This window comes from Ornithorhynchus anatinus, chromosome 19, assembly GCF_004115215.2.
Source record: "Ornithorhynchus anatinus isolate Pmale09 chromosome 19, mOrnAna1.pri.v4, whole genome shotgun sequence".
In the NCBI taxonomy this organism is placed as follows: Eukaryota; Metazoa; Chordata; class Mammalia; order Monotremata; family Ornithorhynchidae; genus Ornithorhynchus; species Ornithorhynchus anatinus.
The window spans coordinates 7827399-7853633 of NC_041746.1; the positions used below are offsets into that span (position 1 = coordinate 7827399).

Below are 26235 nucleotides of genomic sequence, written 5' to 3' on the forward strand. Positions count from 1 at the left end.
AAAAATGTAATTTTATCATCTTTCAAGCAGCTTGAGAACGTACAATCCTCCGGCATTGTCAAGGTGTGGGATCTGTTCTATAATGAGTTTTCTCATTTCATCCCCTCCTGCCATTTAGCCGTACACAGCCGTCTCCCCTCTCTCCCCAGATCAGTAAGAGGGGAAAAGGGGGTGTGAAGAAGGGCAAGGCCAGGACAGATTCAGAAAGTACTTATGAGGACAGGATTAGAAGAGGGCAGTAAATTGAAATGCAAGAATCATCAGTTCTAGATAAAGTAATTTCTGCTCAATTCTACACTTCTCTTTTTTATCCTATGTAAAAGACATTTCCTTACTGCTGAAGACTTCATAAAATACCCTGAAGCTGCAATAAAATTCTCACTCTGGTCCTTGTCAGAGATAACCAGAGATCGTCAAAAGAAGGCAGGAGGTGTTAGTGCCTTGAGTGAGATGATTGAAACTGGATTTTTCCAAGTGGAGAGGAGAGTAGGTTCAGTATTCCCCTGAACACCCCCACAGCATAGAGTAAATTCACAAGTGCTTGAGACTGCTGGAACGTGATGGTTGCTTGGCCAATGATCTCTGGACCTAATATGATCCACTGTCAGAAAAATATCTGCCTCCTATTTCCCAGGGTATTTATTGCAAGGGAAAATACAATTCAGTTTACACTTTATAAAATACCTAGGGACCTTCTGCTTAAAATTAACGCTTGAGGAATTTCATCGATGAAAATAATGGACCCCACTCAGAACTGCATACTGGAGAATCAAAGGAACAAATCAGAGCAGTTATCCTAAATGTTTTTGGAAGAAACATTACTTTTAACCTAGCACTTTCCCAGTAGAAAATTTAAAATACTTGACTTCAGGAGAAGTCATGCTTTTCCAACTGGTTACTGGATGGCAAGTCAAGTTTTATAATGGCAAAGAAAGAAAATTTAAAAAGTGAAGAAAATGCAACTCAACGTACAAAATCCTGTCACATCTAAATGACATCTAAAATGACAAAGATAATCAACAAGAAACGAACTAAATCCCAGCATATAGGAAATCAAGAGATTTTTGCTGAATATCTACCAGTAATCCACTTATTGTGAGAACCAGGGTCAATAAGCAAACCCAAAGAAAAAGATATTTAAGAAATAGTCATCACTGCTTTACTGAAAATCCATGAGTATATTCACACACTCACACCCCCATGTGTATACACACACCTACATTGTGTCAATCACTGTTGCAGTGGAAATCAAGAGGTTGGGGGAAGGTAGTCTGAGAAAAATTGAAATAGTACATGGAGGGGGCATTTTTTTCAAGTTTAAAAAGTCTGCATTATGTTTCTGAACCAGAAACACCACATCCGTTCATTAGCATTTTCCAGAGAATTAATCTGTAACTGCTTAAAGGTCACTCTTTCCTGTAAACATATGGTAAAACTGAACCTTAAACACTTGTAATTGCTAATGAAGGCATTTCTGGCACAGGTCAACTGTGTTATGACCAAATCAAGGCAGCATTATGGCACAAAATATTCGTCTTCCACTGCGTTCTATCCAAATTGAGAAATGAAAATACAAACTTTTAACAGAAACAATCAAAATGATATTAAGTACCTGCTTTGGGGACATGACTATATGTTTTTAATTAATGTTCAAAAGGGTAAGCTTTAATAATGCTACAAGTAATACCTGCTAGAAAGCTGTCAGACTGTGCTACATTACAGTTAGTCTTCAGTGAGAGGTCCTGTTGAAAGTTGCCAAACGGAATTGCAGAGAAAAGAGAAACTACATTTTCCAGGAACCAAAGGCACTGACTATTTTCTGCAACAGTAAGTGGTTCTTCTAGCTGGAGCCAGGCCCCCAGAGTTCTCTTTAGCCGAGGAAAAGACAAAACCTCTTTCTTTTTCTTAATTCTGGGCCCCTGAGGTTGTCTTCTTCCAGCTCTCAAAAGCAGGCTCCACATGGTAAGAAGAATCTTCATTACCTAATTAAGCTTATGAGAAGGTAGGCCAGAGAAGTGGGGTTGGTGATCTCTGGGGGTTTTCCAGTTTAAATCTCCATTTGATTTTCCTTTTAGTATTTTTAACAACTATACCTCCAATAAAAAATAGTATGTTAGCAGAAACGTTTCACTACTCTTCAAAGCACTCAGGCAGAGTTCACTTTGGGATGCTGGACAGATTTCACATCTCCTTAATTCCTTTTGAATGCCTGGATCGGCGAAGGGCTCTTTTTGCTTCTCTTACTAGGGAAGGTAGCCTCGTCTCTCAAAACGAATGCATCTAATAGAAGAATTCTCAAGTCAAGTTTTTATGAAGGCCATCAAGTCTACTGCAATAAAATATCTGGGAAGCATTTCTCTTCATTAATTTTTTTCCAACCTTATGCTAATTTTACGGAGGAATTTGTAATTAATTTGGTATTTAATCATAGTTACTGTACTTCTACACTAAACTGTAAAACGGAGCATACAAAACACCTATATTTTACCTACAGAAAAGCTAATTCAACAAACAAGAATAGCGGAATCTAAACATTAACTGGATATGAGCAACAATCTGAGCTCAAGTTAAAGTTGTTATATTCCTTATCACATTAACCCTTCATAGAAGATCCCAAACCCAGCTTTTTCCAGGGTAAACAGGACTGGTCAGCTTTTCCTTCTTCTTAACCAAGCAGAGAGACACTAAACCATCAGCCATGACATCCTCAAAGAGGGCAATTTTGTATACATATAGAATACTCAAATATACTTATAAACAATTTATAGACAAAACTGCCAAGTTCAGTAAAACCCGTTAGAAGCAGGGGATTTTCACCAGTTCAGCTAAGTATATATGGAATTCAAGATTCCATTTTTAAAAGCCAATGCCACAATCTTAAATGCTTCATTGCAATATGTAAAATAGTAGAGCATCGGGATTAGGTGTCTTGTCTACATTCCAAATTGTTCAGAGTTAACAAGATGAATCGTGTAGAGTTGGAGAACACAAGGTGTCCATCTAGCTCTGTATTCTATTTATGACAATTGCACAAGAGGCCACTTGAAGGATCACCCTCAAGATGAAAATGTACCTTCTAACAAGGTAAATCACAGCCACACAAATACAGCACCTTCAGACTATCAGAGGCTTTAAAATAGCAATTTGAAACATTTTTAATTTATATTTGGGAACGAGATATGTTCTTCAAGTTTTGTCATGTTTTTATAAAACAATCTTAGTGAAGGAATTTTTCATTTAAAAATACGTCTTTTGCATTTTAAAGCTTATGCTTGATATTGTCCATTGTTCATCATTAAAAATATGAGGAAAATAAAAGTAACTTCTTTCCATACCTGCCTAAATTTTGCACGAGCCTCTTTCTCTTTCATTCTTCCATGGGCAACTAAGTAATCAAATACTTCTCCTGAATCAGAAAGGTAAAGCAGGCAGTGAAATAAACATTTTTTTTCAATTTATGTATATATGCAATATCAAGAAATTTTTAAAAGAAATCTTTCAGCCTCCTTTTAAAAAATTGTCTTATAATAACATTGATCTATAAATTAATATACTCGAGTGAAAAACTGCCTGCTGTTTTTAAAAGTAATCAGCAACTTACATTTTATTTTAAATAAAGGGATGAATAAATTAATAAGGAAAGCTTGCCAGGGCATTTTGTCCTATGAGCAACATTAAATATAGAAAGTTCTGGCTTCCCTAGTAAAGTTTCATCAGTGGTTGGCCTGAATTATTATTATTATTATTTTGTAAACAAAGCTAGTTACATGGTTTTCATGCTTGAGTCTGCCAGCAGCATACCAAAAAAAAAAAAAGAAGAAAAATATTTTAGGTGCTTAGTTACGAAACAGGTACTCAATATATTGAAATATTTTGGTATGTGTTCTAGGAGAGTAATCTTCTTGTCCACTTCTTTAAAGCACTATTATTCCTGGAATATTGTGTTGAGGAAGGACTGAGGAGAAACTAAAAATAACATCCTTTCCAAGCAAATAGGTTAGGTCAAAAAGTTGTTGCAATTTGCAACATACTGGATAATGTCAGAAGATGACCATCTAAGAAAAATTGGATGAAAGGGTTACTCTATAATATATAATGATATGGTTAGTCTAAGTATCTAGCAAAATCAGATTAAAAATAGAACACAAAACAGTGTCAGAAGGCTGTGAGACAAATCAAAATCAACATATTTCAAAAACTTTGCATCAGGTAACACATAATCATGGGCTGGCAAGAAAAACAGAGGTGATGAGAGTTTGCCTCATCACTTCTCCCCAAATTTATGGGTCTGGACTGGGGAGAGCCTTGAGATCAGGCTGGTAAACCCCAGTCCGTATAATCATGGGTCCCATCAAGTCTGTTCTCATGTGGGCTTCAGTCCAGGCGCACGTGGAGGAGCTAGGTCTCGCAAGCTCTCCCTGGAGTCCTTTGGATAGGCCGGGTCTGAATTTGACGGTGGCCACCGTAGGCCAGAGAACTTCTGGGCTCACCATGATTTGGACCTGTATCTCTTTCCTATGACTAGCTTGGAACTATGATGGTCTCCTGTCCTGGAACCAAGTGTGCATAATGCACACTTCTGATCACTTTATTCAAGTTTTCTCAGCATTGGGTTTCTGAACTGATAGTGACAAAACCCAAGGGTGATAATATTTTATATGTTCCTATGAGCCCAGCCTTGAAAAGTTATAAAAAAAAATACTTGGATCCAAAAAAGCTTTTCACCCATCCTCCACACCTGCATTTACCAATGCAATTATCAATCAAGCCATCATATATCTGGAGTGCTTACTGTGTGCAGAGCACTGCACTATGTGCTTGGATGAGCACATTATCACAGAGTTGATAGACATGCTCCCTGCCCATAAGGAGTTTACAGTCTAGAGTGGGGATTAGGACCTTTTACCAAGCCCACCCCTTTCTACTTTCTAGTAGTAGCAGTTATGGAATTTAATAAGCACTTACTGTGTGCAAAGCACTGAACTAAGCACTAAGGTAAATACAAGGAAAATGGATCAAACCAATTACCCTCAAAGCTCACCTCTGATGACAGAAAGAAAATACAGACTTATTTCAAAGGCCCACTTGCAGACGTTTGATCTAATATATGTGATTTTAGATCTAAGCTTAGTATTTTAATTTTACATTCTCATTTTTAACAATGATGTTAGGTATTTACTGGCAAAGCAGTGACTCTCGATCAGAAAATCAACTGCACAGATCCATACTTCCAGTAAAATATAAATCAACCAAAACAAATCCACTCTAATATTCAATTAACAAAAGATTAACTTTAACTGTCAATATTTTTACACATGAATATTTTACTTTATTTTATTTTGCTGAATTATTTTCATCTTAAAATCCTACTAATCACAGATGAAGAAATTCAGTCTTTAAGCCAAGACCATGGTGAGAATCAGTAAATCTCGCCAGTGTTATGTTAAATTGATATATTTTCAAATTACTTGGATACTGCTAAATCATACCCATAACATGAAAGGTACTGGACTATTTCCTCCTCATTAAAACCAATAGATATAGATAAGTTATATCAACTATTTTAATTTACTTTGGCTTCCCTTTTAGTCCATTTATCTACTGAGCAATTTTTAAAATCAAAGAAAAAATCCTATACCTTCTCATTGCTTTGAATTATTTAATTTCAAAGCATTACTCATTTGTAAGTGCCAACCTTCACAATTCTTACTTGCATCAACACTCATGGGCCTGCTAGAGTATTAACTGAAAAGACAGACCTGTCTCAACAGATCTAGTTATGGAATGTCAATCCTCAATATAAGAATTTTCTAAATAATGCTTCTCTATTTGACTTTTTAAAATTCCCAGGAAACTATTATTTAACTTAACTTAAATCGGTCACTCTATCTGGAACTTCAGGATTATCCAAAAGATTTCGTTTCTAGAAAATGGCATGTTGGATGCCAGTTTAGTCTGTTAATTTGTCTCCTTCACAAAAATAACTATTATCTAATCTAGGTGAGAAATGTAATCACCCATTCGTTGCACTGTTGTCTCACTGATTTTTATTTGATCATTAACAGTGGTCAGCAAAACCTTTTTTTCCAAAAATAACTATTGTAGTAAAATACAATCACACACAATTCCTTCCTTCCTCCCTCCCTTTGTCTCAAACAACTTGACCTAGGCAATCTCATTTTTGTCTTTAAACAAAAACTTTATTTGGTATTAGTTTTAAAATTATATACTGTCCTTTCATTTGGAAACATTAAACCAAGTTTTCATCAGTAGATTACTTAAAAACAAGCTAAATTCCAGAAGCATACTGTATTTAATCCCTGTTTTAAGAAACTGATATAGAAAATGGCTAACTTCATAAAACAATTTTGAATTATTATCTGAATCCCTCAAATGATGGGAGGTGGTTCAAAAAGCAAAAACACAGGAAAAATAGTAGCTTCTAATACTGTTTCAAAAAACCTCTTATGAGATTACAGGAAGAGGTAAGAGGCCTATGCAACAGAAGAATGAAAAATGTATCCGTAGTCAAATATAAACTCAACTGCAACCAAAGAGACAAAATGTAACTCTTATGGGCTCATCTTTGTTCAAAAGAATAGTTTTTGCATTTTTTTCAAATCACACTTACCTCCACTAGCATACTCCATTACTAAATATAGTGTCTTCTCCGTTTCAATAACTTCAAATAGTTTCACTGAAAGAATAAATGAAACATATAATTTTATAACCACCTTCAAAATCAGAATATGCCACACAGAACTTTAACAGGCTGAAAATTAAAAGTGACCAAAGTACAGATCATGTGAACAAAACGCCATCAGAAAGTATGCAGGTGCACATTGAATAAAATTCAATAAGAATTTTTAATATCTAGTTTCACAAGATCAGAATTCAAATTATTTTTTCAGAAAACCAACCTTCCTGTTCAAAGATTCTGAAAACGTTTAAGCTTTCATACGCAATATGAGTTTGTAGTAGTGTAATAAAAACAACAGAAATTATCCAAAAGGCTATTATTTCAGTCAACCATTCATCTATGAGTGCTTATTGTGAGCAGAGCACCTTACTAAGCACTTGGGAGAGTACAAAATAAGAGAGTTAGACCCATGTTCTCTGCCTGCAAGGAGTTTACATTTTGCTATTGTATTTAATATAAAAACTAAAAATAATCAAGAACTAAAAATTTAACACAAATATCAGCATTTGGAAATACACAGGCTGGTGATGGGAATACAATCTGGGACAAGTTCCAAGCCCATTGAGCAGGGCCATTCTGCTTTCCTCCAACCAGAAGTTGGGTGAGGTTCAGAGACAGCTGTTCAGACTGCTCTTTGCGTGATAAGATACTAAATTCCAGAATGGTATTTTCTTTTACATGGGAGCATCCCTGAGCACAGATACATGCTCCCACAGGACTATTGGAAATTCTTGAGTCCCAAGGCACACTGGAATGTTGTGGCATACCCTTGGGATCCAGTGGGCTCAGGGGAGTTCCAAGATGGAGGACAAAGGCAGCAACAGCTAGAAACACACTGCCATGGAGTCAAGGTGTTCAACTGGGCCCAGACCAAGGGGGAATTCCCTGTTGTGAGCCCTGGGAAAGAGGACATCGGAAGGAAGGACAAAAAGTGTCAGAAGGGGGAATTCCCTCCCTCCACCTTCATTTTGGGCCTAGTTCCCCCTACCCGCTTCCCCACTTGCCCTCTACCTCTGCCTGCCACGTTAAGTGGTCATCACAGTGGGGCAAGGAGAAAAAGCACCAAATGTGGTCAGGAACTGCCTTATCTGAGGTCGCTGTTGTCCAGGACAACTCTATCCATTTGACTTATTGGTTAAGGGGGCCTATTAGAGTAAACACAGCCAGATTTAGGATTGTTCTCACCAGAAGTTAGTGTTGTGGCCATAGTGGTGCTTCTAAAAAATGCTATCGAAAGGTAAGGTGTCAGCTTCTGCGGGAGACACTGGCTGATTCTTTTCCTAAGTGGCAGGGTTGTTCTCACCATCTTTCCCAGTATATAGCCATAAGAAGTGTCAGTCCCCACCCAAACCCCAACAATTAACTCAAATTATTTTTCAGGCCCATAAACTTAATAGCTCTGTGAGTTAATCTCTAAGAATCTCCCCCCAAACGAAAATTCCTACCTATATTGGGATGATTCAATATCTTCATTATTCGTACCTCTCGAAACAACTGTTGAAGGAAAAAGAAAATTAGTATATTTCTGAAGTTACTTCAGGACATGATTGCATTTGAGGTGAGGAGTTTGTCTCCAAACCAATAAAAACAAACTAGTCCTAGTAGACTGGGGAAACATTCAACCTACTTCTTAAATTCTACCAGACTTTGCATATTTGGTTAGTTTCCTTAGAATCTGACCTGTAAAATAACTTCGATTGCCTTAAATTAGTACACCTAGACTATTACACACATGAAGTTAAAAAAAAACCACTCATCTAAGTGAGTACAATTTGATAATGTCTCCTCAATCCATTTATATTTCTGGCCTGTTGAGTAATTAAAAACAACACTGAAAGAAAAAGTGCTTCACAGTTATCGTAATTGGGCTACTTACTTATTTAAAGCAAGAATAATATGGAAATGTTTTAGATTTCTTGCTCACTAAGACAAATGATGCCATTAAGAAATTCTAATATCATTTTTTAGTATTTTCATGCAAAAAAATTGAAGGATGTCTTTCAAGAGCTTTTAATCTTCCAAACCTACATGCTTAAAGTCCTGTTGTGATCCATTACAAAAATCCCTCAACTGAAAAGTGGTGAAGAAAATTAAAGGAAGAGTGATAAGTTCTCAGGGTTCTCTCAAACAAGAAATCACCAATACTCTCTCCCATAAAAAGAATGAATAAGCCACTTCTTCAAATTCTTTCTCCCTATGGCACCTCTATTTCTGAAGGGTGAAGTAGCTATCATTTTTCCAATATGTTTATTTGTAAAGAGCACAACTAAATATTAACTGATCCCCCAATTACTAAGTAAGCTATTTTGATATAATTAAAAATATTAGTACTGTCCAATGTTTCTCCCAAATTAGGAAGAAACAAATGGAAGGGAAGGACGAGGAAAAGGAGGCAAAGACTTTTTCAAATCTGATTCTTTTGCCGCCACCCAGACCAGGAGAAGCAGGAGTAGGTAAGACAAATTCCAGCCAGGGCAGGGAATGTGTCTGTTTACTGTATTGTACTCTCCCAAATGCTTAATAGAGTGCATTGCACACTGTAAGTGCTCAGTAAATACAACTGACTTAGACCCTCCCTTGTGTCCACTGATCTTACTTTTTCTTTCAGCCAGGCTCCCAGTAGAGAACCAAGCCCTAGAGAACCAGGTGCTGGGATCGCGGCAGCTGTGGTTGGAGTCGGTGTTCATACCTTCTCCTGCCTCTGCTATTTCAATTTTTGCTGGGCTTCCCTAGATCTGGAGACCAACAAGAAGCGCAGTAGCAAAAAATTCACAATTGCCACCTTGAGCCACTGGGAGAGTCACCATCTTGACTTCTCCTTCCCTCCCTTCTAGGATCCATCTGCCTTAACTCACGAGTTCTGCACTGTGCTGACAGGGACTTGGTAGAATTTTTCATAAATAAGATGAATTTCAAGAGGCAGGTTTTTTCTACCTCACCAATTTAAACCGTTCCAAACCACATGCACTAATAATTCCACTATTAATATAAAAAGAGATACTTCTTTAAAAACAAGATACTGACTTTCCAAATAAGAAAAAATGGCATTATAAAGTACTCCATAAATAAAATATTAAAGAGGTGCCTATACTTTTTTTATATAATGTAGAGTGGAATTGAAGGATCAAGGATTGAACAGATAAAATGCATATTGCAAAGCTATGCAGGTATTCATTAAAGTGAAAACAGACTACATTTTAATATTATGGTGGCAAACTGCTAAATATTTATTTCAGTAAAATTGAACACTATAGCTTGATATCATCAGATAACATCTGTAATGTTACACGATAGTTCAGTAGCCACAAAGGAAAATACAATCTTAAGTATAACAAATGACTGCCCTCTCATCCCTATTTTCAAGATGAGTCCTCTCATTTTAACTGCTTGAAGTGCCAAGTTGTAGCTTGAAAATAGCATCAAGAGACTCCAAAGAACAAGTTGTGTTCTTTCACTGCTGATAGAAGTAGCTGAAGAACAATTTTAAAAGGCTTAGAGGCAATTTGGGATTTAAAAAAAGTCAATTTTCTTTGGTTGACCAATTTTGCAAAATTTGGAACTTTAACAATTCTTTTAATCATCCCAAAATGCTTTGTTCCTGATGCCTTCAAGTACAGGACATTTTTCAGGCAGACAATTTCTGAGTGCACTATTCCATTAAATTATTTCACACTCCCAGATGAACACCAATCCACCATACAACGCTTACTAATGGAACCACACGCCTAGTGGGAATTATCAGAACAAAGGATTGTCCTTCAGTATGAAAACTGAAGCATCCCATTGCTGTTTAAAGTACATGGAATATTTTTCCAGCCATATACTATTAAAATTTTGGCTATAAGATGCAGTATCAGCATTAAAGACCTTGTCTCGGGTTAATAACCAGATTAAAACTGTGCAAAATTGTATTCTGGTCTTCTGAATGGGTCAAAGACCATGCTGCTCACTATCAATATTGGCCCACTATTATGTATAAAGCCATTCTCAAGCCTTTTCTAAAGAGCTGCAATACAAAAATCAGTGTTTTCAGTAGTGAAAGGGAGAAGCCCATATTTGGTTTGTTATGCAGTTGATTTCTATTTTTAGGGAATTTCTGTACTTTCCTTGAGGTATAACAACAACAGTCATGTGCTGTATTAAGCACTAGGTTAGATACAAGATAATCAAGTCAGACAGTTCCTCTCCCACATTGGTCTCGCTTTCTAAGGAGGAGGGAGAACAGGTATTGAATCCCTATTTTTGGCAGATGAAGAAACAGGGGAAAAGGTAAATTAAGTACTCTCCCTAGTTCTTATTAGTTCAGTGTTCTGAATACAGTAAGCATTCGATAAATACTATCGACTAAGTAACTTGCCCAAGGTCACAGGACAGGCAAGGGGCAGAGGTGGGATTTGAACCCAGGCCCTCTCCTCCCAGGCCCATGTTCTTTCCACTAGGCCACGCTCTTTCCACTAGGCCAGGTGAGAAATAACAACTTTTAAAACATTTACCATGCTGCAGAATAATGCGCAACCTCATTGTTGCAGAGCACTAACATTGCAGAGCACTAAGCAAACATGTTCCAGAATCTGTGAATGGGTTGACTCTCCAGCTCTGGTCAAATCATTAATCAAAAAAAAAAATTTTTTTAAATCTGCAGTTTGAAGTCTGCACCGCGAAATGACAGTGGTGACTGCAGCCACAAGCCAGCGGACGGTATTTATTTACACAGACACAGTATGCTGGGACTGACTAGTGATGCAACAGTTTTTCCACTCACATTCACCCCCATGTTTAGCAACCACTGTCACCATATTGTACGTAGGAAATTTTGAATGTTTACTCAACACTGAGATTGGCCAGAGAAATCGGGATACGTTCCTATGCATTAACATGTCTCACAGGCAGCCACTGAGACAAGAGGACATGACCGAGGGGAAAGTTTCTGTCATTGCCGTTCATCAGCAGGTAGGGACAAATCCCAAAACATTTTGGCTACCGCCCTGACACCAGTGACTCCTAGGCCAGCAAGGCCTTATTCCAGGTGGTCCACACTGGGAAGAAGCTCCATAAGCAGGGTCTTATCCTCCCCCGCAAACATAGCCTTCTGTCAAGCTGGAGTCTGCTCCCCAGGACTCTCTTCCTTCCACATGCCTCATGCCGTAGGCTCTCGAGAGTCCTGGCTCCTTAATCTCAGGTATGGAAATATCCCAAACATTTCACACAGTGCTCTGCACACAGTAAGTGCTATGGATCGACTGATTCAGGAGGATACTGGTTTTTAAGAAACAAAAACCGGGAAAGTTCCAAACTTCCTAAAACGAAGCATTTAAAGACCACTGGTAAAGTCAGATAATCAACAATTCAAAGATCGAAATCAAACACCAGGAAGCCCAATCATCAACATATCTCTATCAATATAATTTGACAAATGGCCAGAATCCCCAAAGCTGCCCCAGCTTTATTGCAAATGGCTAGAGCCTCTAAAGCAGGCAGGGCCACTTCGCAAATGGCTAAAGGCTAAAAAAAAACAAACTCTTCCACAGCCATTTATTAAGAAGAGTCTTAAAAGCCTCTTCAGTCCCTCTGCAAATGGCAGGGACCTTTTCTGCAGCTGTAGCCCCACACTGGTTTTCATTAACCCAAGAACTTTATTTTCAGCAAAGGCTAAAAGTAAGAGACTGGAAAGTCAGCTGTCCCTTCCCCTCCCCACCCCCAACCCCCGGGAGATGTTCATCTGCTCTTCTTTCATCTCATTTTTTAAATTTCTCATTCTCCTACCTCAGCTCCCAGAACTGCCATGGAAGCTGTGGTAGCTGCTCTAGTCACAACACCCCGGGGCCAAGAAGGATGGCCCTTTTCAAGGAACTGAGGAAGGGACAAGGGCCAGCTTCACTCTGGACAACATCATATCTGGCCAATGAAATGGGCCTCTTCCAGATGGCCGCGTGAAAGACAGAAAGGGGAGGGGAAGGAGGCTTTGACGCTCACAGTGTAAGCAGAGTCTTGTGGACCGGGCATGAGAACTTGGTGTGGAACTGTCTGCCCAAGTCTAGCTTAGGTGAGAAGTGACACAAGACTACCGAAGGGCAGCTTTAAAAATGTTGGCTGTAAAACTATAAAATAGGGACATATTTAGATTTTGGTCACAAAAGGAAAAAAAAAAGTCTAGTCTTCCAGGCCATAATACAACCACCACCAGGAATTGAGAGTAATAATAATAATAATGTTGGTATTTGTTAAGCACTTACTAGGGGCAGAGCACTGTTCTAAGCACTGGGGTAGATACAGGGTCATCAGGTTGTCCCATGTGAGGCTCACAGTTAATCCCCATTTTCCAGATGAGGTAACTGAGGCACAGAGAAGTTAAGTGACTTGCCCACGGTCACACAGCTGACAAGTGGCAGAGCGAGGATTCGAACCCCCGACCTCTGACTCCCAAGCCCTGGCTCTTTCCACTGAGCCACGCTGCATCATCTTGTAGAAATAGAAAGCTTCATGAAACTCCCAACAAGACAACTTAATATTCTTAATCATCGGGTGATTCTGCAAAAATACTATCCAAGTCCAAAACTTCTCTGGCTTGGCACCTTTGAATAAACACATTTTCAAAAGATATGAAATACATGATGCCTAAGAGAGATTTCGGGCCAAAGCGATTTTAACAAATTTGATAAGGCAAACAAGCTATGTGCAGAGCAATTTTAAATAGTTTTTGAGATACTCTATTGGAATACAATTAAAATAAATATGCATTATTAAAAGTATGAAATATGGGTACCTAAAATTAAATTTAGAATGACCTCCCACTCATACTGCTCAGGGGAAATACATTATTATTTTTAAATCCTTCTATTAATAGGTCGCTGCTGAATAATAAAGGTTCATGGCAGTGGACTATGCATCTGAAGGGAAGAGATTTCAAATTATTTTTATAAAAATCACACATTATTTCATCATGATACATGACAAATACTTTATATATCTTTCTCCTAGCAACTGAGGTACTGGGGACAACTCAATGGGAGTTACACTCAAAGTAAATCATTAAAATGTCACCACAGGCAGAAAAATAATTCTGATAATCTGTACTCGTAAGAAAAATACTTACTTTTTGTAGACTGGTAGGATTTAGCTGAGTCTTATCTATTATTTTCACAGCAACCTGCAAAATTAAATAGTGAGCACTCAATAAACACCATTGACATGGTGAAAAATTTCTTTAATGTGGGGGTTCTTCAAGAAAGCAAAGACAGCCACATCTGTAGCACAGTATTTAGAGATTGAGTTTTGTGGAAGTCTAAAATACTATTTCTTTCTGTACTGCATCATGTTCTTTCAATACTGCATCATGTAGACATGCCCTACTGCAAGAATGTTACCTAATTCTACCACCATGTTCTATCCACACCAAACCAGCAAAATCACTACTTAATTCAATACAAACCAGTCCTTTTAACCTGCAGTTAAATGCATAGGTGACAAGATGGGAATAAAATCAATGCCTCAGACCCAATATGTGAAATACCTGTGTGCTTTTCTTTGTCTTTGCATCTGCAGGTAAGGGAATAGTGTGGTCAACTAGAAAAAGCCCGGATCTGGGAGGCAGGAACCTGGGTTCTAATCCCAATACTACCCACCCTGAAACTGCCCTGCTGTCTGACCTTGGGTATCTCCCAACCTCTTGGGGTTTCAGTTCATCATCTGCAAGTCAGGAGAAAACATACCTGTTCTCCCAATCTCTTAAACTGTGAGCCCTGTGGGGAAGTGGAGCTGTGTCTAATCTGACCAACCTTTACCTAACTCTCGGTGCACTGCTTTGGTTCATAGAAAACACTTAATAAATCCCAGAAATTACTAATATAGGACAATTTGAACTGGAAGGAGTTCTAGAGCTCCAGGTACTAGCTCTTCTTCTAGTTTCCCCCTCTGAAAGAAGGTTCTGAGCAAACGTACACCTAAGAAGGATCGAGGCTGAGCTCCGGCAAACCCCAGCAAATTAAGGCCTCCTTAGAGCTGAAAAAAGATTATGTTTTTAAATAAAAGAGAAAATTATTTGAACTGAAACATAACCAAATACATACCGTCATCTACAATGCATGTTCTAATTTTACCCTTATTCACCATCACCACTAAAAGCAGATGCTTGTATTTTTAAATGGAATCCTATTTTTGTGGGTGTCAAGGAATTTTAGGAAATTCTTTTTTGATATTTTACCTTAACCTTTTAAAAATGCCCAAATTCAAAACAAAACTCTCATAAGTTATAGTCTAGTCTATTTTGCCATTTTCAGCAATGAAGACCCCATCAAAGGAGTAACAGTAAAGCTTTTAAAAGCAGGTACACGAATGACTTGAGGAAATGCAGTAAAAATCCTTAATACAAACTTACCTCTCTACCTGTAAGAACATGTCTTGCTAATTTCACCTTTGCAAAGTTTCCTTTTCCTATCGTTTTTAGCAAACGATAATTGCCAATGTGAGGTTGCTCATCTGTTGTTGATGCAATGGAGTTTCTACACCGGGGGACATTTTGCCTACTTGATTTTGTAGGCTGGATGTGTGGTTCGGTGTATCCATCCACAGATGTATGCTGAAAGAAAAATGAAAGAAAGATTTAGGTTAGCAAATGTACAAGATTTTTTAAAAAGACACTTTATGATATGATTTTTGACTAAGAATGAAATTAGCCAGAAATTATTGCACAAGATGCAAGGTGGCTGCTATAGATTTTAAAAAAAAGATTTCCACCTGTTTCACTTAAATTCAGGTGGATAAATCATTTCCATCTTCAGAAAAGATGAAATTTGCAAATGAAAAATGTTTTTCAAAGACATATAGCGGCTCCTCTTTTCTATCATATGCTTTTTCAAAAATCATTTGGTTTTTAAAAGGCATTCTTGGTTCTTTCACAACAATTCTCAACACAACCAACATTCCCTCTTAGACCTGCATTTTAATCATTCCAAAGAGTCAATCTGACAAAGGACATTTTTGATATCAAGAATTTTTTTTTAGAGCTCTAAGGTAAGGGAGCTTTCAAACTTCATTTTCAAAACAATGAAAAGCAGAACTCATGCATTTTCTTCTACCTGGACGCTTTCCTAATGTTTACAACTTTCTTTAGAAAAAGAGACGAGATGAGAAGAATATTTTGTTGGCCTCCAAGTTTTCTTATCTACTGTACTTTCTTCCCAAGTGCTTAATACAGTGCTCTGCACCTAGTAAGCCTTCAATAGATACCCCTGCTTGATTGATTCTCTACAACTAATGTAAAGGAGACCATTCCAGTTTATCAACCCAAATTTCTAATCCTCCTATTAACAGGGCATCTAAGGATATTGAGAACACAGTTATCTACGGCTAATGGCTATTACGAAGGCAGCCAGAAAAACATGATCTGGGGAGTTCCAATGAGTATCCTAATTTCATGTCTGAAGAGACTAAACTAGTCACAGAGGAATCTTGAAGGAGCACAGTGAGGGCCTAGAGAGCCAGACAGAAACATATAATCCTACATGAATTTCCAGCATTCTTGTCACAACCTAATCCCACCGGGTCTGTTGGATTTAACTGCAAGACTTTGTCAGTTTAGGGTTGAGTGAGAGTTCTAGAACTGGGAGCCCTATAGGCTTGTAGACTGTAAACACCTCCGATGGGGACTGGGACCACATCTAATTCCCACCTGCTTATCTTTTCCCAGTGCCTAGTACAGTGCTCTGCACACAGTAAGCACTTAATGGATATTACTACTACAACTATTACCAATAAAGAATTTATTTTCAAGGGTACACTTTGCCATGAATATCAAGGTAAAGGGGGCGTGGAAAGGATTTTCCTCTACCCATAACCTTATTTTAAATCGGCAGAGATCTACATTAGAATCGCTTGTCCTTCCTCAAGCCACCTGGGTCCCCTTGGCCTATCTTCCCCCTCTTCTCTTCCATCAATTTTCTTGCAGAGGACTCTCTCACTCTCCCCATCTCAAGATTAGCCCTCAGATGCTTTGTATAATCCATATATTTAGTACCACAATGTAATTTCCAAAACATTAGCAAAATCTTCAGATTTTCTTCACTGATAAACTACTGTCCATTGCACAAACCATTTGAAAAATTCAACTACTTTTCTCAATGGCACAAGTTTCCAAGCATGGGCTAGGCAGCTATTTTCATTAGATGTGGTATGGTCTGTCCAAGTAATACTGCAAATCCATTTTGCTTTCCAAGCATTGATGAGGTGCTGATTTACATATGCGTCACCAAAAGTCCAATTTATGATTCATGTTTAATTGTATCCATAATACACTGAGTGTTGCAAATCATCAATTGGCTAAAAAATACAAGCTTGTGATTAAGTATAGAGGTCAGGATGATGTCATTGTATAGGATTAACTTTTTTTGCACTGCAATGTGCACTGATGATTACGATTCAAATCTTAGCTTTTGCAAATTTTTCAGTCACTTTGAACTGGAGCACTGATTCACTGCTCAATTTCAAATGACTAGTTTTTACTTCTCTAGCTACTTGAAAGCCTAAGATGTTGCCAAATGATATGCACTGGTTATACTGGCTGCATTATCTTCATTCTTACAGCAAAGAGCACATTCACTTTGCTCTAGATTTGTTACGGCAAATTCCTAATTTCAACCATCTTTTCCCCCGCGAGTCTCTCTAGATTCCATGAATTAACCTATTCCAAGTTTCCTACTACATAAATACATCTACATGAATGCAGTTAAAATGCTGGTCTCAAAACCTACAGAAAATGGTGAAAAAAGGTAGCCCAATGTCAACAGTCTCCTTCGTGAAACTGTGATGGTGGCTGTCTGGATACATACTGAAAGCCATTCTTCTTTGAAAACATTCAGGGATCTTTCGCATTTTGATGTAACATGGGTGTTGACTCTTGAGGCCCGTCCTATTGCGTCACCACCTCCCCGTGTTCCCCACCCTGGTGTTTTTGATGCACAGCAATTTCAACAATAAAACGCCTTTGTGCCTGCTTGAGTCTTCTGTGCCTTCTAAGCACTTAACTACTCACCACTTCCTATAGCACTGTGTACTTATCCCACATACCTTATTGCTTAAGTATTAACTCACGAATGTAGTTCCCTTCCATTCTTCCACTCTGAAATTTCATTTAATATTTGCCCCCCAACTAGACTGAAAGCTCTTTGAGGGCATGGAATCATGTCCACTAATTCTATTTTATTTTCCCAAGTGCTTAGTAGAGTGCTCTCCACCCAGTATAAACTCAATAAATGTGATTTACTGATTAATCCTGGTGCATCCTTTTATATGGAATTTATTAAGTCCTTATTACATGCCAAGGACTGCACTAAGTGCTGGGGGAGAGACAAATTAATCAGTCCCACATGGGGCTCACAGTCTAAGTAGAAAGGAGAACAGGAACTGAATCCCCATTTTGCAGATGGGGGTACTGAAGCCTAGAAAAATGAAGTGACTTGCCCACGGTCACAAAGCAGACAAATGGCAGAGCTGGGATTAGAACCCAGGTCCTCTGACTCCCAGGCCTGTGTTCTTTCCATTAGGCCATGCTGCATCTCACCTTAGAAGGAACACTGTTTAGGATTTATAGGCAGAAGCTGGCCGATTCAAATCTAGGGGCCAAAGATCTTGTTGACGGTCAGAGGCTTTTAGCTAGCCTTAGAGTCCCTAGAGGGTCCAAGTTCAATTTAGCTCATTAATGCTGCAATGAGACTATAATAAGGACCACTTAGAACAAAAAAGTGGGATGAGAAAAGAACTCAGATGCAAATATTGGTCCAGGCCACAATAAAGATGCAAACATAAAAAGTACATGTGCTTTCATTCAGCTTGAAATATCACAGCTTACTTCAAAACATCACATAAGCTAGACGTGAAGGAAATAAATCCATCCGCTCAGGGGGCACAGAAAACTAGAGTTTAGGGTTCTCCTGCTTCTCCCTGCTCAAATCCACCCCTCATTCTGTTGCCCAGGTGATCTGGAGCAGTTTCCTACCATTAAACAAATCTCTCTTCCCTCAACCACGTCAGAAGTGCTGAAGGCTACTGATCCACGTTTCAGTGGATCAGCAGATCAGCCACTGGTATAGATGGCACATCTGTGGAGTTGAACAGTTATGGCGGGCACAAGCTCACCGGAAAGCTTGGAGATCTATTGTGCATTATCTGGGAATGGGAAGAACTGTCACAGGAGTTCAACGATGCATGCGTTGGCCATCTGTAGAAGAGGCAGGGCCATCAACTGTCATGGGATTTCTCTCCCGGCCACTGCTAGCCAGAGTAATGTAAGACCATCCAATAGACCAGCTGGCAGAAAAAAAATACTTCCTGAGAGCCAATGCGGCTTTCAATCTGGACCCAGTACTAGTGACATGATCTTTGACACTAGACAGCTACAGAAAAAATGCAGAGTGCACACCAGGCCGCATACCTAGTCTTCACGGATCTCACAGAAGCTTCCGATTCAGTAAATAGAGATGGCTTGTGGGCCATTCTTTGAAAGTTTGGCTATCCAAAAAAATATCCACTTTACAAGGTCATTCCAGGCTGATGACAGTGTTCTTGACGAAGGCTGTTTCCCTACCCGTTTTGCTGTCACAAACGACTTCAAGCGAGTCTGCGTTCTTCCCCCCTGTATCATTCCTTGCCTTGCTGACCGATACATTCAAAGGTCTGGAAAATGGGGGTCTACATACAATACCGACTACACGACCACCTCTCAAATTTGCGGTAATTTCGTACGAAGACAAAGGTGGCAGAGATTCCCCCAAGAACTGCAACTGGCAGACGATATGCAGTAGCTGCCAGCACTTATTGCTTACTGGATGTTTTGCATGAGCTGCTAATCACTTAAAAGCACTCTGAAAAAGATCGAAGTCCTGAAAGCTAACACCACAGCACCTATTCTGATGGCATCCAGGGACGGATGGCAGCTTGAAGCTGCCGAAAAATTCCACTATCTGGGCAGCATGCTCTCATGAAATACCATTACAGATGACAACCTCACAATAATAATAATGTTGGTATTTGTTAAGCACTTACTATGTGCAGAGCACTGTTCTAAGTGCTGGGGTAGATACAGGGTAATCAGGTTGTCCCACGTGAGGCTCACAGCTAATCCCCATTTTACAGATGAGGTAATTGAGGCACAGAGAAGTGAAGCGACTCGCCCACGGTCACACAGCTGACAAGTGGCAGAGCTGGAATTTGAACTCATGGCCTCTGACTCCCAAGCCCAGGCTCTTTCCGCTGAGCCACGCTGCTTCTCTAACTACATACTCAAAAGACATACTGGCGTTACCAGAATTTGGCAAGGTGGAGTATGAGCTCTGTAAATTAAAGAGTCAGCCTAAAGGCGAAGACTGTCATTTACCATACTGCTATTGCCCCAGTATTATTATATGTTGGTGAGGCAGACACCATACCAATGGCAAATAAAATAACCAATCCCCTCTGCATTTGCTAAGGTGGAGAGTTGGAATAAAACAATTAGAACTCACCCCGAAAACCAAGGAGAGCAGGATGGCAGACACTAAGACAATGATGACAAGAGCTTAGCTGCAAAAGTGCAGAAACTGAGTTTGGATGAACAATAACTGGGTATCCCAGAAAATCTTTTATGGAGAACTTAGCACCAGGACACACTTCAGAGGTGGAGAGTGGAAAAGGTACAAACCGATTCCAAAGTGTGCTCCATTGACAAAGGTGCTTGGAAACTTGTGACACAAAACATGCCGCCCGGCATCAGATCTGATCTTCGGAAAATCAGTCTTTTGAGGACAGATGCGTTGCCACATTAAAAGAGAAACGGGCTAGGCCAAAGACATCTTTAAGTCTGCATAACAACCAGAGATAACATTCCCATACACAGTCTAGGGTCCGATTTGTGTCCCTGCCCAACTCACCAAACACTAGCAGTGACATGACCAGGGCTCGTCTGACATTTTTGACGGGACATTCTAAAATCATAAGACCTTTCTCCTTTCAGCAAAGAGGTAGATTAGATTGTACTCAAATAATGACAAAATGATATGGCAATGTAATGACAACTTTAGCCTTTTCCAAAGGACAAATGATTGAAAAGCTAGTCTATATAGGAAGATGGATGGAATTCTTTTTAGAGTAAGAATTTATCAAAATAACTGTAACATGAACACAAATGCTGGAGGGATAATTAAACCAATTTTCACTGTGCTTCACAATTTGTTTACTCTAACGGCAAAAAATATTAAAAATCCAGATATCAGATAACCCTCACGGCACGGTCAAGCCTCTTTTCGTTCCCATCACCTAAATAAATACAAGATAAAGAAACTAACCATTAGCAGGAATCAAACCATTCACCCAACGTCCCAGTAGGTAAAGGAATCAGTGACTTCATTCATTCAACCGTATTTATTGAACGCTTACTGTGTGCCAAGTACTGTGCTAAGTGCTTGGAAAGTACAATTCAGCTAAGAGAGAGAGAATCCCTGCCCACAACAGGCTCACAGTCTAGAACGGGGAGAAAGACATCAAAACAAGTAAATGGGCATCAATAGCATCAATATAAATAAATAGAATTATAGACATATACACACATCAGAACAAGTGAACAGGCATTAATATAAACAGAATTATAGATATGTACATATATACACAAGGGCTGTGGGGATTTCTGATGTCTAAATCCCTAGATCACGCTATACATCTTGGAAGAGAGTAGTTAAGAGGGAAGAGAAAAGGTTAAAAGATCAAAACTGTGGGTCGGGAGGAAGCGAGGAAGACAAAAGATTGGAGAAGACTAGATGGGATACATATATTTGCTTTGAGGTTAACACAGTCTGGGATTAGCATGATAAAAACCATCACTCTGAGAAAACAACTGTATAATCAAGAGCAAACTTCCATTTATATGCTTGGGGAAGCTGTGGCAGGCAGAGCCCCTGCCATGAGAGCCCCAATGGGAGGGGGGCATTGGGGCATCCTTTGGTCCTGGAACAGCAGCGCTAGCAGCCAGTGAACATTATAGCAGCCGAGAGCAAAGGTAAACCTCCCCACTCCCCTCCCTCCTCTGCCACCACTAATGGCCCAGGTAGGGAAGAGCCATTTAAGGTGGGAGGGTCCCAAGGTAGAGGGGCCCATTGGCTAGCCTGCCCCAGGAACACAGGTCCCAGTTCCAATATTACCTATTTCCTTAAACCTCTACTAAAATCGACAGTGACTTTTTCCCGGGCATTGAATCTGCAGAGTCGAAACTGAATTCACCTCAGTCGGGATTTCAAGAGCAGAGGGTGAAATTTCTAAGGCTAGGCTGTTGCTTATTGCTAAGATTTTCTCCTTATTATACAGGAATTGGTTTCTGGAGAGTGATTTGATCATTTCCCTCCCCCCATCCCCAAGCAAATCTTATTATGGTGAGACAGGAGAAATAAAGAACAACTTATGGAAATCTTTAGGACATCAGAAAGGGAACAATACTCATTATCATGGCAGAACGAAAGCTACAGATACCGATATTGTTGCTTTCCAACAGTGAAATTGCAAGTGAGATGGAAGCAGTGCAATTTAAAGTACCAGGCTGGTATACCTGCCCAATCCCCACCCACATTAAAAAAAAAGGCAGTTCCCACTAACCTCTCCATCAGGGGCCATCACTTTGGCAATCACCCGATCTCTCTTCCTCCCTCCATCCCCTCTAGACTCCTTTAGACAAGCCTCTGTCCCAATCCCATCATCCCCCCGACTAGGCTTCTCCCTATTCCCTCCAAGCTTCCACTCCTACCTGAACTCTGGAAGTGATGTGACCAGCTAATGCACCTCTATAATAGGATAACAGGGTTCCTCCACCGGCACATCGTCCACACCCTCTCAGCACTGGTTTCCCCCACCCTTCTCCCTTAGGTTGCAGCGGTGGTGCTCACAAACATCAAAATCCTGGAATGAAGTCAGTTTACCAGCACTGAGGCTACGATCCCCCTCAATGCAGCTTAGGAAGTTATATAGGAGCTGAATTGGGAAGAGAGCAAGGGGGACGGAGAGAACATTTTCAGGAAGAGGTAAAGCGAAGCCTCAGGGACAACGGCACCCACAGGAAAGCTTCGGTCAGAAGCGTCATCTTGGATAACGACTGACCACTGTATCCGGCAGGAGCACACGGCACACAGCCCCACTTTGCCCACAGTCGAAGATCGTGAAGGTGTCTGGGAGCCGGCCAGCCATCTCCAACGTGATGAATTAGTGGGAGAAATGGACACTTTTTCTAGTTTATGCCTAAAGGACATCCGTGACACGTTCGGTACTGACTAAAAGAGTTAAGGACTTCCAATGCTCCTTTTCCTGAGCGACCACTCCAACCCCATTTGCCAGGCTAAGCACATCTTTTGAAGAGGGTTTTCCTGTAGAAAATTCTGCTCTGGGCACTCAAATGCACTAAGCAAAGCTAACATACATCAGTCTACAGATTGCACTGTGCCAGGGTAAGTGGCTCCACAAGCATTGATCCTGTCTGCCTGAATCCCCAAGGCTGCTTGGAGGTGGAAACCTGGCAGCAACTCCAGTTAGACTGACAGGCTCTATTTCAGGCCTTTTCACCCCCCATCCACATTCACTACCCCACAACCACAGTTACACTAGGCAATCTTTAGAGTCCAGAGGGGGTGGGGGCAGAGAGGGACAAAATGCCACCCTGCCATTAATCCTGGGTGGCACTCAACTCATCAGACTTTGGGACAATCGGGACATGAACTCAGAAACGTTACTGAATGTACACTGCACAATATCAACTTAAGTGATTTGTAACCTTTCATGCTGAATTGTAATTATCTGCACCGAACCCACTTACCACTGACTCATTAATGCATCGTTCACCATGACTGGATAAAGGTCCAGGGTGAAGGCTGGCAAAACCACCAGAAGTCTTGCTTTTGGTCCTGCGACTGGAATGGTCAGATTGAAGGCCAGGACCCTGGGATGCCTGGTACTGAGCCGGACAACAGCAGCAGGGGGCTGTAAGCTAAAACATCAGCTGGGCACTGTCTCCTGTCACTAACTCTCTTAAGTCCCTTCCCTCCAAATGGCTCCTTGGAAGGCCAGGCCATTTATCCCAAGTCAGAAAATCCTGGGAACAAAATATGCTTCCTCTAACCGTTCCAGCTTTGCTTCACACTCAACATGAAAAGGCACCTCTAGACCATATGCTCCTTATGAACAGGAAGGTGACTTCCAACTCTGTGGTACTGTAGTATTCCAAGAGCTTACTACAGCGCTCTGCACACAGGAAGCGCTCAGTAATACCACTGATTGACTGATTGAAGGTGCTCTGAATAAATGTCTGTTCCTGAAGCAGAAATGAGCCGAGTATGGGCAATCAGAGCCAGAATAATTAGGAATGGCCTCTCTCAAATCACAACCTTCCATTATCACTTCACACGCCTTAGGGTATGGTACTCACAACTTTTGGGAATTTGCTTTTCTAACCAGGAATTTGCAATATTAGTTGCAATTTCAAACTGCTCTGTAACCATGAAACTTCTGGTCCACCTTCTCTCACATTTAATTAAATGTAACAATTCTTATGCCGCTCACCTAAAATCTCAATGGACAAAGTCACATTTATTTTCCACGGGCAGGCAGTCCTTAGCTTAGAACATTTTGAATAAGAATGAAAGCCACTAATAATGCTTCTAAATTTAGTTTCCACTTTACAATGCTTTGGGTTCAACTTTACAACACTAGCCTCCTCGGTCAATCTACCAGCTCCGGTTCGGTACTACGCTGGGGTCTGTGTGGAAATGAGAAAACTGTTCTCTAAATTCAGTTGGGAAATGGGGGAGGGAAAGGAACAAAATGTAAAGAGGGCAGGGAGGCAGTCTGAAAAGGGTCAGAGGAGGGGGATTACCTGATCATCAGATGGAATCACCAGGAAGGAGAGTCAACATGTTCATTTAAATACCAAAGAAGTTCATAAAGGAACTTAACTTGATAAAAACACACTATGATCATTTATAAAAAACTGGAGTACACAATCCTGGGTAATTTTGGTAAAAATAGCATATTTGACCTTGATTATCAACCGACCCCCTATTTATAACATTGTTCCTTGGAGAAAATTGGTTCTGCCTTACAACGTTTTGACTTAAGATGCGGTTTTCAGGAAGCAATTGTTACAAGTCCAAAGGATGCCCATATATAAACACTTCTTAAGTGCCAAGAGTGATGAAATAAAGCTTGAGTTCTCACCACAGAGAACACTTTGCTCTTTCACTGCAGGTAAACTACTATGGGTATGAAGCCAGGGAACAATCCCATTGTGCTTAGTTCAAAAGGCACTGGGATATAGAATTACGCTTCCAATTTAAGCAGCTGTGAGGTAGATTTGACAGAGGTGGAGGTTAGCTGTAGGGAACCCAGTGTTTTATGGGAACTAATATGGCAAACACTTGGACTTGTACCATGAGGGGTGACAGTATGGGAGGTGATTATCAGTGAAAACCTTGGAAACAAATTAACACCTGGGTCTCATCATTTATGAAAGGCTGTGCACCAAATCAGGTGATGCACTGTCAATATCTTCCAAAACCCAAAAGAACTAGAGGGGTACCAAAGTTTAATCAAGACACGGGCCAGTAATCCCGGAAAAAAAAAAGATTCATTCATTCATTCATTCAATAGTATTTATTGAGCGCTTACTATGTGCAGAGCACTGTACTAAGCGCTTGGGATGAACAAGTCGGCAACAGATAGAGACAGTCCCTGCCGTTTGATGGGCTTACAGTCTAATCGGGGGAGACGGACAGACAAGAACAATGGCACTAAACAGCGTCAAGGGGAAGAACATCTCATAAAAACAATGGCAACTAAATAGAATCAAGGCGATGTACAATTCATTAACAAAATAAATAGGGTAACGAAAATATATACAGTTGAGCGGACGGGTACAGTGCTGTGGGGATGGGAAGGGAGAGGTGGAGGAGCAGAGGGAAAAGGGGAAAATGAGGCTTTAGCTGCGGAGAGGTAAAGGGGGGATGGCAGAGGGAGTAGAGGGGGAAGAGGAGCTCAGTCTGGGAAGGCCTCTTGGAGGAGGTGATTTTTAAGTAAGGTTTTGAAGAGGGAAAGAGAATCAGTTTGGCGGAGGTGAGGAGGGAGGGGCGTTCCGGGACCGCGGGAGAGGACGTGACCCGGGGGTCGACGGCGGGATAGGCGAGACCGAGGGACGGCGAGGAGGTGGGCGGCAGAGGAGCGGAGCGTGCGGGGTGGGCGGTAGAAAGAGAGAAGGGAGGAGAGGTAGGAAGGGGCAAGGTGATGGAGAGCCTTGAAGCCTAGAGTGAGGAGTTTTTGTTTGGAGCGGAGGTCGATAGGCAACCACTGGAGTTGTTTAAGAAGGGCAGTGACATGCCCAGATCGTTTCTGCAGGAAGATGAGCCGGGCAGCGGAGTGAAGAATAGACCGGAGCGAGGCGAGAGAGGAGGAAGGGAGGTCAGAGAGAAAGATAAAGATAAAGATACTCAGGGGAGGACAGACTGATTCCTTGTAAAAATCATACAAAATAGAGAAAATGGATA

The 26235-nt window shown here is 40.3% G+C and overlaps 1 protein-coding gene across 6 annotated transcripts in view; it reads right to left on the minus strand.

Annotated features, from left to right (window-relative positions):
* Positions 1–26235, minus strand: part of MARK1 (microtubule affinity regulating kinase 1) — a 59013-nt gene that overhangs the window by 24363 nt on the left and 8415 nt on the right. For 4 of the 6 annotated variants that reach the window (XM_039914791.1, XM_007672372.3, XM_007672375.3 and 1 more), the window contains exons 2-6: positions 15075–15275; positions 13794–13847; positions 8146–8194; positions 6632–6697; positions 3336–3406 (exon numbers count right to left, since the gene is read on the minus strand). In XM_039914791.1, coding sequence (XP_039770725.1) covers positions 3336–3406; positions 6632–6697; positions 8146–8194; positions 13794–13847; positions 15075–15275 — 441 coding nt within the window. Of the gene's footprint in view, positions 1–3335; positions 3407–6631; positions 6698–8145; positions 8195–13793; positions 13848–15074; positions 15276–26235 lie in introns of those variants that run through there. The other 2 variants (XM_007672378.3, XM_039914792.1) reach the window with 2 other exon arrangements.